The sequence below is a fragment of the Lemur catta genome, chromosome 7 (assembly GCF_020740605.2).
Source record: "Lemur catta isolate mLemCat1 chromosome 7, mLemCat1.pri, whole genome shotgun sequence".
Lineage (NCBI taxonomy): Eukaryota > Metazoa > Chordata > Mammalia > Primates > Lemuridae > Lemur > Lemur catta.
This window is the reverse complement of record NC_059134.1, coordinates 27,415,445-27,428,020: the sequence shown is the minus strand read 5'-3', so window position 1 is coordinate 27,428,020 and position 12,576 is coordinate 27,415,445. Positions and strand designations below refer to the sequence as shown.

The window sequence follows — 12,576 nt, the reverse complement described above, 5'->3', positions numbered from 1 at the left end:
GAATACACCTTTGCTTTGCTGAGGCTTATTTCTAGTATTCATGACTCATGGTGCTGCCACTTCCCTCTGTGCCAACTTGATTGTCTGTATTTGTAAAATATTCCTCTTCACTCTGAATGTCCTTTTTAAAAAATTGTAATGTACTTAGTTTTTGAATAGTTAGCAACATTCAAATGGTTTAAAGGCATGAAAGAATAAACTGTGAAAAGTCTGCCTGCTAACCCTGTCTCCCCAGTCACCCCATTCTCTTTCCTGGGACAACTTATTGGCTATCAGCCAATATGTGTGTATGTCATTTTCTCCCACATTTTTACCCAAATAGTAGTATGCTATAAATACAGCTTGACATCTTGCTTTTTTCACTTAGCAATGCATCTTGCAGATCACTCTATTTCAGTACATAAAGAACTTCCCAGGTCCTTTTTTAATGACTGCATAGTGTGTGTGTGTATGTATGTACTCCCACACATACAGGTTAAATAAATTATTATATATGAAATATATATATTTAATGGTATTTTAGGTTATTTACAATCTTTTGCTAATATAAACAGTGCCCTAACTATAATAATAAACTTGAACACATGTTATTTTACCTAAGTAGGCGTGTATCTGTAGAATAAACACCTAGAAGTGGAATGTTCTTAAACTGCATTTTTCTCCTCATCCCTCTACACCTGTTCATGGGCTAGACTAGTGTATAACTCAGCAGTACTTTCCAAAATATATTCTGTAGGCTTAGTGCTTTTGAAATACTTCAAAAAACAAAGATATCCCATGGTCAGATAAGTTTAAGAAATGCACTACAGGCTTAAAGAGTCATAGTGAATAATAACATTAAAGGATCAGAGAAAGTCTGTCATAAAGAGGTTGGCCTGAGAAAAGTTTGGAATTATTTACTATAGAAGTGCTTTTTGGCCCATGGAAGTCATTAACATCCATCTCATAGAGCACACCTTGGGAAATGTTCCTCTAAACTACTGATGCCAAGGACATCTTAGACTGCCTTTGCCATGTGCTGTTATGGCAGACAGCATAATTAAGAATACACTCTCACATTCTCCAGAGCCTGCACTATTTCTTTGCAATCTGTAAAGAGAGAAAAATCAGAACAAATATTCTAGAATGCACCACCAGTCTGTTAGTTCCATTTAATTTAAGTTGCCATGGTTGGTGGTAGTATGTTATAGCTGACCCTCATAAGTAAGTATATCCAGCCCTCCTTTTCTTTTTTCTTTTCTTTTTTTGAGCAGAGTCTCGCTCTGTCACCCAGGCTAGAGTATGCAGTGGCGTCATCATAGCTCACAGCAACCTCAAACTCCTGGGCTCACGTTATCCTCCTTCCTCAGTCTCCCGAGTTGCTGGGACTATAGGTGCATGCCACCACCCCCGGCTAATTTTTCTATTTTTTCTAGAGACGGGGTCTTGCTCTTGCTCAGGCTGGTCTCAAACTCCTGACCTCAAGTGATCCCTCCTGCCTGATAGGATTACAGGTGTGAGCCATGGCGCCTGGCCCTAACCCTTCTTTTCTTAGGCCTAGTAGGAACCAAGAGGGTCCAGACTGAGGGAAAGATAGTCTAAAGCTGGAAAGATCCTAGAAAATTAGGACGAGGAATGATCAGTCCAAGAACAGTTCAGAGTAGTAGAAATATAAAGTAGTAGAAATATAATCCCAAGTCTGGTCCAGATTAGGCATTGGAAGTCCGTGGAAGCAGGACAGCAGCAAGGCTCTGGAAGCCAGAGTGAGAGAGCTTCCAGGGATTCATTATGAACAGAATGGTGGGCAGGAATAGGGCCCATCCATCTAGGAAATGGGGACTGAGCAGAGATAGAAGGAAAAAGAGATAGTCTAGATTGAGTATTTATATGCCCAAGATGCAGACAAGAAAGCCAGGGGGGGAGGAAGGAGAGCGCATTTTCCAAGGTCAATGTCATAAAAGTAATAGGTGGTAGACTTGTAATTTGAATCTAGGTCTATCTGATCCCAAAGGCTGCTCATTCTCTCCCTAGGACATCATGCTTTTGGTGGTGAAGTACAGGGTAGGGATAAGTAGTAGGTGGAGGAAAAATCAGGTTTCATTCAGCTTGGTAGAACAGTGGTTAGAATTTTCCTTGAAATGCTAGTGTCCTAGAAGGGGACAGAAAAACCCCTGCTTAGCAACTTGTGGCAAGACCCTTATCCTCCTTTTGTCTCCCAGTTTGCCAGACCTAATGTTGGATACACAGTAAAAGGTTTAATAATAACTGGCTGATTGATTAATCGAGATCATGAGCTCAGCATGGTGGCTCACACCTGAAATCCAGCACTTTGGGAGGCTGAGCTTGGAGGATCACTTGAGACCAGGAGTTTAAGACCAACCTGAGCAACATGGTGAGACCCCGTCTCTACAAAAAAATAGAAAAATTAGCCAGGCATGGTGGTGCACACCTATAACCCTAGCTACTTGGGAGGCTGAGGCAGGAGGATTGCCTGAGCCCAGGAGTTTGAGGTTGCAGGGAACTGTGATGACACCAGTGCACTCTAGCCTGGACAACAGAGCAAAATGTTTTTTCTCAAAAGAAAAAAAATTTAGACCACAATAATTAGTATACATTTTCCGCCAGGATGCCTTGCAGCAGAGATTGACTCAGCAGGACACATCTGTTCTTCAGCTCAAACAAGAACTACTAAGGGCAAACATGGACAGAGATGAGCTCCACAACCAGAATGTGAGTTAAATGAATGAACCCTGACCTCATGGAGCCCCATTAGCAGAATAGGATACTGCATGAAGTGCTGTGAGATCTGCCGTCCTAATCTCTTTTACCTTGTTCCAAGGGATGCCTACCCTAAGTGTCTGCGGTTATTTTTATTCTCCATTAGACTCATCTTTGTTCCTAGGTGAAAGCCCATACCATGCTGGGCAGGAAGGTCCTTGAACTCTTTTTCAGCTTTGAAGACATTAAGACACTGAGGCAAAATCATAGTTCTACAATCATTATTTCACTAAAGACATGGAGAGAAGCTTTGTATTCTTACCATAACCATCTCTCTCTGTGCTGTATACTGTAACTGCCAACATGAACATGGTTACCAAGTAGCTGGTTTCCTTGAGAATTGGTAGACAATACTTCCATGCCGGTGAATGTTCTTATTTTTGCAGGTGGATTTGCAGCGGAAGCTAGATGAGAGGAACCGGCTCTTGGGAGAATATAAAGTAAGGATGAGTATCGGTTTGGAAATGATTTCCACCTGACCTTTTATGAACAGCCCGTTGATGCTGTTGCTCAAAGAGTACTTAAGTATTCTATTGTTACCTTTGGTTTCTGGAAGGAGGTCATTTTTTTGTGTCCCTGATTCACTAGCCCTAAAGAGTAGATAGCACAGCTAGGAGAAGGAACACAGAACTAGGAGTCTAGAAGCTTCAGTTCTAGTCCTTACCTTTATCTGTAACTAGTATGGATGGCTCATAGTGGTCCTCCTACAAATGGTAGTTCCCTTCCTCCTTACCCTTCTGAAAATCGTTTGCACTAAGACTATTATGGTGTGCTAAGTTTTTCTGATATATCTTGAGGAAAGGACTGTTCCCTCTGAGGCTCTACTTTACTAGGGTGGAATTGTGTTGCAGAGAGTGAACTTTTCAGTGTCCTTGGTTTTGCCACACATCTGGAAACTCTATCTCTATTGCAGAAAGAGCTGGGGCAGAAGGATCGCCTCCTTCAGCAGCACCAGGTCAAGCTAGAAGAAGCACTCCGGAAACTCTCTGATGCCAGTTACCACCAGGTCGGAACATACTCAGCCACTAACTTTCCTGCCCCTTTGGCCTGGAGAAATCCTTTTCTGACTTAGTCTCTCTTTTGCAGGTGGACCTAGAGCGGGAGCTAGAACACAAAGATGTCCTTTTGGCTCATTGTATGAAAAGAGAGGCAGATGAGGTAAAACCTAGAACTCAGATTCTCCCACATTTATGGGCAAAATGGGGAAATTGTGTTTCTGACTTAGCTAAACTGAGGCCACAGGCTTGTTTGTTAGGAGGCTGTATTGTCAGGGAGTTAAGAGTGCAGGTTCCAGGATAAGAAAATCTGGTTTCAAATTCCAGCTTTACCACTTCTACATTGTATGACCTTAAGTTTCTTTAGCCACTGAGTCTTAGAGATAAGGCGCATCTGGAAAATGGAAATAATAGTGACCCAGTCTGTTATTATGAAGAATATATAAGATAATCCACATAAATAACTAAACACTGCTCTGTTAGATCCATTTGATACAGAGTCGGGCTATTATTTTTTTTATTACTGAAGCAAAGGCAGGTGGTGCCAGAGCAGCATTCTGAGGCCCTCCCGTGGCCGTGGCAGAGGCTAGGTTGGGGCCTCCAGGCTGAGGTTATCTTTTCATTTATCCCACATTTAGTAATGCCTACTACGTGTCAAGTGCTGGGGTTATAGCAGTGAACAAGAGGAGGGGAAAACTACACTCATGAAGGATACATTTTAAGAGAGAGCGCCATTAAACAAATAAATAATCATATACTATGGCAGGAAGTGATAAACGTAAAGAAGAAAAATAAAGCCAGCACAGTGGCTCACACCTGTAATCCTAACACTCTGGGAGGCTGAGGTGGGAGGATCCCTTGAGGTTAGGAGTTCAAGACCAGCCTGAGCAAGAGTGAGACCCCGTCTCTACAAAAAAATAGAAAAAAAAATTAGCAGGGCATGGTGGTGAGCCTGTAGTCTCAGCTATTTGGGAGGCTGAGGCAAGAGAATCACTTGAAGCCCAGGAGTCTGAGGTTGCAGTGAGCTATGATGATGCCACTGCAGTCGGGGTAACAGAACAAGACTCTGTTTTAAAAAAGAAGAAGAAGAAAAAAAGACAGGACATCTTGGTTTAGAATTCTCCCTTTAACATGCAATGTTTCTTCATGCTGCTGCTATAGGTGACCAACTACAACAGTCACAACTCTCAAAGCAATGGTTTTCTCCCTCCAACGGCAGGAAAAGGAGCTGCTTCAGTCACCCACAGAGGGGTAGGTGGCTGGATTTGAGTATAGACTTGCCTCTTCTTGCTGAAACCAGAAGAGTGCCAAAGCCATCACCAGTGGACTACACCTTTTATAGTTCACTTCCTTAATTCTTGCATGTGTTGAGTGTGTAAAGATTATGAAACACTTGCTATCCAAAATTAAGAATTAGTGGCCAGGTGCGGTGGCTCACGCCTGTAATCCTAGCACTCTGGGAGGTCGAGGCAGGAGTATCGCTTGAGGTCAGGAGTTCAAGACCAGCCTGAGCAAGAGTGAGACCCTGTCTCTACTAAAAAAAAAAAAAAATAGAAAGAAATAGCTGGACAACTGAAAATACATAGAAAATATTAGCTAGGCATGGTGGCGCATGCCTGTAGTCCCAGCTATTTGGGAGGCTGAGGCAGGAGGATCACTTGAGTCCAGGAGTTTGAGGTTGCTGTCAGCTAGGCTGACGCCACGGCACTCACTGTAGCCTGGGCAACAAAGCGAGACTCTGTCTCAAAAAAAAAAAAAAAAAAAAAAAAGAATCAGTAGGTAAACAGCAGGTCTACATCTGTGGAGGAAAATTTCCTATAGTTCACACCTTTGCAAAAAAAGATTTATTATGGAAACCTTTGTCCTATATCCTCTTAAGCCAAGCAGTTGGGATGTGTTTAATAATACAGCCCTGCACCATGCCAACAGCCCTTATTTTTGCCCACAGACCAGCGACCTGCAGCTTGTTCGAGATGCTCTGCGCAGCCTGCGAAACAGCTTCAGTGGCCATGATCCTCAGCACCACACCATTGACAGCTTGGAGCAGGGCATCTCCAGCCTCATGGAGCGCCTGCATGTTATGGAGATGCAAAAGAAACAAGAAAGAAAGGTAATCTTCTTGCTGTGGTGTCTCTCTTAGGCAAGTTCCTGAGGAAGCTGGGTTTTATGAGTTTATGAATTGGCATTTAGATGAAGGCAGTATTAGAAGATATAAGACCCTGCTGAAGGTTATGGTTGCTTTTCTCTTTGGTTTTCCTCTGAGTGGAGCTAACTATTCATCATGGTATGACAATACAGGGAAGGAGTTCATGGTCACTGTTGGTTCCAGCAGCTATGTAGCTATGTAAGGAATTCTCTGATTCTTTTTTTTTTTTTTTTGAGCTAGAGGTTTGCTCTGTTACCCTGGCTGGAGTGCAGTGGCATCATCGTAGCTCACTGCAACATCAGATTCCTGGGCTCAAGTGATCCTCCTGCCTCAGCCTCCTGAGTAGCTGGGATTAAACAGGCACGAGCTACGACACCTGGCTAATTTTTCTATTTTAAGTAGAGATGGGGGTCTCACTTTTGCTCACACTGGTCTTGAACTTCTGACCTCACATGATCCTCCTGCCTCAGCTTCCCAGAGTGCTGGTATTATAGGTGTGAGCCACCACACCCAGCCCAGAATTGTGGTTCTTGACCCCACAGGGTCTCTCTTTACTGCTTATTCCCCTCTTCCTTACCTTCTGAATGAGCTTGGTACTGGATAAGAAAATATATGGAAAATGAATTGGAAATCAGAAAGCTTTTTTAAATATGTATGTTATTGTTGGGATAATGTATTCGATTTTATGTACTATGGAAGAAGTCATAGAAAAGTATATATTTTCAGTATATTTTTATGATTTAAATTTCTTGGTAAAGTTCTCCCATTGATTGTAACTCTTGTGATTTTTGTGTGGCTCCCCAGGTTCGGGGCAAGTCACCCAGAACTCAAGCAGATAGTGAATACCGGGATTCCTGGCCCCCTAATTCAAGTAAGTACTCATTTTTGCTCAGTAGGAACTCCTAGCATATTGGACCAGAAATTTAGTATTTTTCACACTACCAATATTTGGGGATAAAATTTTTCTTTTAGCATTTCACTTTTGTAATATTTTGTTTCTGTGGCAATCCTGGAATTAAGTTAGTTCTAGGACTATGAAGACACGTACCATCCTCACCACCACCGTCACCCCAAGTGCCATTTAGCCACGTGCAGGCAGGATGCTGCTGACTCAGAGAGGCTAAAATATCTTTGGAAAATACACAAGCTCAAAACATTTATGCTGAACAAAGCAAAATATAAAACAACAAAAACATACACATCTACGTACACAAATCTTCCTACAGTTCCAAGTAGCACAAAAAATTTCCACGTCTTCCTAGAGGTAAGAAGTTTAATTTCTTTGAGGATTTATTTTCCTGAAAACTTTGAATGCTTAGGTCATTCATTTTAAGTCCTGTAAAATATATGTACCATCTAGTGGCCATGGCTAGGAAGTGTGTCTTAACTTGTTTGAGATGCCCTCTCCTATGTTTTGTCCCCTGTTTATTATTCCAGCTTATTAGAAATCTGTCTTTCCTGGTAATTCTATTTTAGTTTATATATTACTCTTCGGTTTAAAAATGTCCACATTTTCTTATCTTTTGTATTCTAATCAGGTCTAACCTAAAGTTACCTAAACAATAATTTATGAAAACCAAATGGTAAAAAGCTGGCCAGAATCAGTTTTGTGTGTTACATATGCAATTTTTAAAACCACACTAATAAACAAAACCTAAAGTAAAACACTTAAAATATTTATACAAATAGGAAATGTAAAATTTTTTTTGTAGAGTAAATAAAATAGCATCTCCAACCTCTGATCCCTCATGTTTTTTCCTCTTGGGTTAGGTATCTCTGCTGGGGATGAAACACATTATTTTAATACCAAAATTGGTTTCAGTTTCTTTTCCTAGCAATGCTTTGAAATAGTCATTTCTATTGTCTTGAGAGGTTTTTTATTTTATTATTATCCTCTTCATTACTTTCTCCAGGTTAATGTAAGCTACCAATGTAAATAGGTCTAAATATTTAGAAATTCTTTTTCAAAAGTCTAATAAAATCCTCCCTCTCTGTGCCTGTATTGTATTTATTTAAAATAGTACAAACTGCTGCTTGAAAATTAAGTTGTTAATCTAACACTTTCAGTGATATCCATATTCACAAACAAGCTGAAATGTCTCTGATCTGAAAATACAAAAAAACTTTTGTAAGTCTGTTAGCCCTCTAGCTACCGACTTGATTTCTTTTATTCCTCTACATCAGGCTTCTTAAAAGCATAGTCTACACTTGCTCCCTTTTCTTCCTCACCTCCCTTCACTACTCAACCCACTGCAGTCTAACTTTTACTCACTTACTCCATTTAGTGTTCCTTTTGTTGGGTCTCTGTTGACTTTTTTGTTGCATAATCGAGTGGTTGCTTTTCAAACCTTATCTTTCGTTGTTTTTTCAAAAGCATTTGCTTTTCTTGAATAGTCCCCTGGAAGCATTCTTCTCTGTCAGCTTCAGTGCCACCCAGTTACTCATTTCACAGATGTTTATTGGGCATCCATAATGCACCATCAATGTTAGACACTGGAGATAGAGACATGAACAAGATGGACTGATACTTGCTCTCACTGGACTTGCAGTAGATACCTCAGTTTTCCTTCTATCTCTCTGACTGCTAACTCTTCCTGAATTTTCTTTTCTTTTCCTTCTCTGTCTAACCCATGAGGTTGATGTGCCCTGGGATTCCATTTGAGGCCTAAACCTAAGCCTTATCATATTTTCTTTAGGTGATGTATTCCACTCCTGTGGCTTCAACTACTCTTGTGTGCTGATAATTTTTATACTTTATCTCTAATCCCAGACTTTTCTGAGCTTTAGGGCTATATTTTTATTTTATTTATTCATTCATTCATTTATTCATTTATTCATTCATTCATTCATTCTGAGACAGAGTCTCACTCTGTTGCCTGAGCTAGGGTGCCATGGCATCAGCCTAGCTCACAGCAACCTCAAACTCCTGGGCTCAAGTGAGCCTCCTGCCTCAGTCTCCCAAGTAGCTGGGACTACAGATTTGCGCCACCATGCCCAGCTAATTTTTTCTATTTTTAGTAGAGATGGGGTCTCACTATTGCTCAGACTGGTCTTGAACTACTGAGCTCAAGCAATCCTCCCGCCTTGGCCTCCCAGAGTGTTAGGATTAGAGGCATGAGCCACCATGCCCGGCCAGGCCTATATTTTTAAATGCCAATTGGATCTCTCTTTCTGGGTCTGAAGGCACTTCAAACTCATGTCTAAAACTGGACATAAAACAATAGGTGGTAAAAATATAGAATATAAAATCGAACAGATCTAGGGTATAGTTTTGGCTCTGTGCTCAGTAGAGTGTGTGACCATGAGCAAGAATATTAATTAATGTCACTGAATCTTAGTTTCCTTATTTATCGATCTGTGAAGGATTTGATCATTAAGTGAAATAGTATATGGAAATCATCTAGTATAGTGTGGGGCATGTGAGAGATGTAGGGTAAATAATAGTCTCAAAATACCTTCCTTTCATTTTCCTGTGGCTATGCCCTTTCGTTTTCTTTTTCATTATATCCAAATTTCCTGAAAGAGTACTCTATTCTCTGAACCTACTTTCTTTCTTGCCATTTCCTCTTAAGGGAAAACTACAATTATTATTTTAGATTTAAAAAGTAAAACAATAGATTAATGGAATTGAATTGAGAGTTCAGATAAAAACCCATATAACCAAAGAATCTTCTCTCCAACAAATGGTGCTTGGACAACTGGATAGCCACATGAAATGGGATCCCTAACTTGCATCATGTACAAAAATTAACTCAGAATGGATCAAAGACCTAAATATAAGGGCTTAAAACTATAAAACTTAGAAGAAAACACAGAGGAAAATATTTAAGATATGACATCAAAAGCATGAGCAACAAAAGAAAAAATAGAAAAATGGACTTCAAAATTAAAAACTTTTCTGCATGAAAGGATACTATTAAGAGAGTAAAAAGATAATCCACGGAATAGGAAAAATATTTGCAAATCATATTATCTCATAAGGGTCTAGGATCCAGAATATATAGAACTCTTACAACTCAGCAGCAAAAAGACAAACAATCCAGTAAAAAATGGGCAAAGGACTTGAAAAGACATTTCTCCAAAGAAGACAAACAAATTTCCAAAAACCTGTGAAAAGATGCTCAAAACCATTAGTCATTCATTAGGGAAATGCAAATCAAAACCACAGTGAGATACCACTTCATACCTATTAGATAGTTTCGAAAAAATGGAAAATAACAAGTGTTGACAAGGATGTGGAGAAGTGGTAACCCTCATACATTGCTGTGGGAATGTAAAACAGTATAGCTGCTATGGAAAACTACTATGGTAGTTGCTCTAAAAGTTAAACATTGAATGACCCAGCAATTCCACTTACAGGTAGATACTCAAAAGAATTGAAAACAGGTGTTAAGAAAAAACTCAAACCTTTATACCCACATTCATAACAGAGAAATGGTATCATAGGGCAATCAATTAGCTTGAAATATAAACAGGTACCTTCAACGAAGATAAAATGCAAGTACTGGCTCACTTGTGACAGAGCCTGGGAAGAAGTTGGGGCCACTATACAAGCAGATAAGAATAATTGAGCTAAGATTTTTAATGATTTGCTAAAGGCTGAGAAGAGAGTATACGAACCTTGAGGGCCATAAAACAAGAGGAATTTGCACCCACTTCCAGACACTTTTCCGTGGACCTCTACTTGGTGCTCATAAAAAAGATTGGTTGTGATGATGAGATATCATTTCACCCCAGTTAAAATTGCTTTTATCAAAAAGACAAAAAGTAATGGATGCTGGTGAGGATGTAGAGAAAGAGAAATTCTTGTATGCTGTTGGTGGGAGTGTACGGTAGTACAGTCACTATGGAAAACCATATGGAGGTTCCTCAAAAAACTATATGATCCAGCAATCCCACTGCTTGGGTGTATATCCAAAAGAAAGGAAATCAGTATATTGAAGGCATATCTGCATCCCCATGTTTATTGCAACGCTATTCACAATGGCCAAGATATGGAATCTACCTAGGTGCCTATCAATGGATGAATGGATAAAGAAAATACAGTGCATATACACAATGGAATATTATTCAGCCATAAAAAGAATGACATCCTATCATTTGCAGCAACATGGGTGGAACTAGAGGTCATTATGTTAAGTGAAATAAGCCAGACACAGAAAGATAAATACCATATGTTCTCATTCATGTGTGCGAGCTGAGAAAATGGATCTTATGGAAGTAGAGAGTTGATTAGTGGTTACCAGAAGCTGGGATGGGTAAGAAGGGGTTGGAGGATGAAGAGAGGTTGGTTAATGGATATAAAAATACAGTTAAGATAGAAGGAATAAGATCTAGTGTTCAATAATATAGTAGGGTAACTATAACAGTAATTTACTGTATTGTTCAAAATAGTTAGAAGGGAAGAACTGGAATGTTCCCAATAAAAAGAAAAGATAAATGTTTGAGGTAATGGATACCTCAATTACCCTGATTTGATCATTACACATTGTATGCATATATTAAAATATCACATGTACCCCCAAAATATGTACAAGTATTATATAAAATAGTTATATTTAAATTATTTGAAAAATAAATGAAATATGCTTTTGGGAAAAAAAAGGATTGGTTGTAGGGATGGAGTCTAAAGAAAACCTTCCCTACTGGTGCAGGCCCAGAGGAGGGGAGCAGCTGCCACTGCAGGAAAAGCATGAAGCCCCATCTGGACCATTCTTGTTGTAGAGCCAAAGTCTTAAGGGACAAGGAGAGGGAAGCAAGGCCTGTTGCGCCATCTGTCCCTGCTCCAGGCAAGAGTGAAGACTCATTACACTTAGGGGGGAAAGAAAAGGAAAAAAGAACCTTCCACCCTGGCAGAGGGGCAGGAAACTATTTTGGGCTCCGGTTATTAGAGATTGCCTACCACTGGGGTGGGGGGAGCAGGATCACTGACTGAGAACACCCCACTTCAAGGCGAGGTCTGGATCAGGGCAACAGAGAAACCCTCCTCATCTCCTGTCCCTTCCCACCAGCCGAGTAAGCACTGTTTAATTTGCAGCACCGGCTTGCTTCTGAGGGAGGGCACCAGAACAGGCTGACTTGGAGGCACAGGCACCCAGGATTGGGGAAAAGCCCCCCAGCAAACCAGGTGTCCCCCTAAACATAACTCTAGAAGAATTTGAAGATGGTGCTACACTGAAGGTAAACTTAACAATAAACTTAGTAGTAGTCTCGGCTCGGTGCCTGACTAGGTTGACTCAGCTATACCCACTAATGGCCTAGAAGAACAAGCAGTGTGTCCATTTCCAGACAAATATTTTTACCTCTGTCTCTACTGTCTTAACACATCATGTCTGGCATTCAATAAAAAAATTATGAGGCACCCACAAAAGCAAGGAAAAAACAAGCTACTACCAAGGGACAAAGCAATCCACAAAACCAAACTCAAGATGTGACACAGATGTTTAACCATCAGACAAGGAACTTAAAATAACTGATTCGTATGTTAAAGGCTGTAGTGAAAGTATTGCCAGGATGCATGTACAGATGAAGAATTTTAGCAAAGAGATGGAAGTTATAAGAAGGAGTCAAATGGAAATGCTAGAAATCAAGATAAAATGAAGAGTACCTTTGAGAAATAATTAAAAGAATTTCTTCAGGCAGAAGGAATAGCATACAAGAAGGAAACTGGGATCTACA

General features: G+C 40.2%; 1 protein-coding gene across 5 annotated transcripts in view; it reads left to right on the top strand.

Annotated features, from left to right (window-relative positions):
• Positions 1-12,576, top strand: part of DIXDC1 (DIX domain containing 1) — a 76,657-nt gene that overhangs the window by 50,480 nt on the left and 13,601 nt on the right. For all 5 annotated transcript variants that reach the window (XM_045556603.1, XM_045556600.1, XM_045556602.1 and 2 more), the window contains 7 exons: positions 2,605-2,709; positions 3,144-3,197; positions 3,671-3,763; positions 3,844-3,915; positions 4,914-5,003; positions 5,701-5,862; positions 6,703-6,769. In XM_045556603.1, the coding sequence (XP_045412559.1) occupies positions 2,605-2,709; positions 3,144-3,197; positions 3,671-3,763; positions 3,844-3,915; positions 4,914-5,003; positions 5,701-5,862; positions 6,703-6,769 (643 nt within the window). The remainder of the gene's footprint in view (positions 1-2,604; positions 2,710-3,143; positions 3,198-3,670; positions 3,764-3,843; positions 3,916-4,913; positions 5,004-5,700; positions 5,863-6,702; positions 6,770-12,576) is intronic.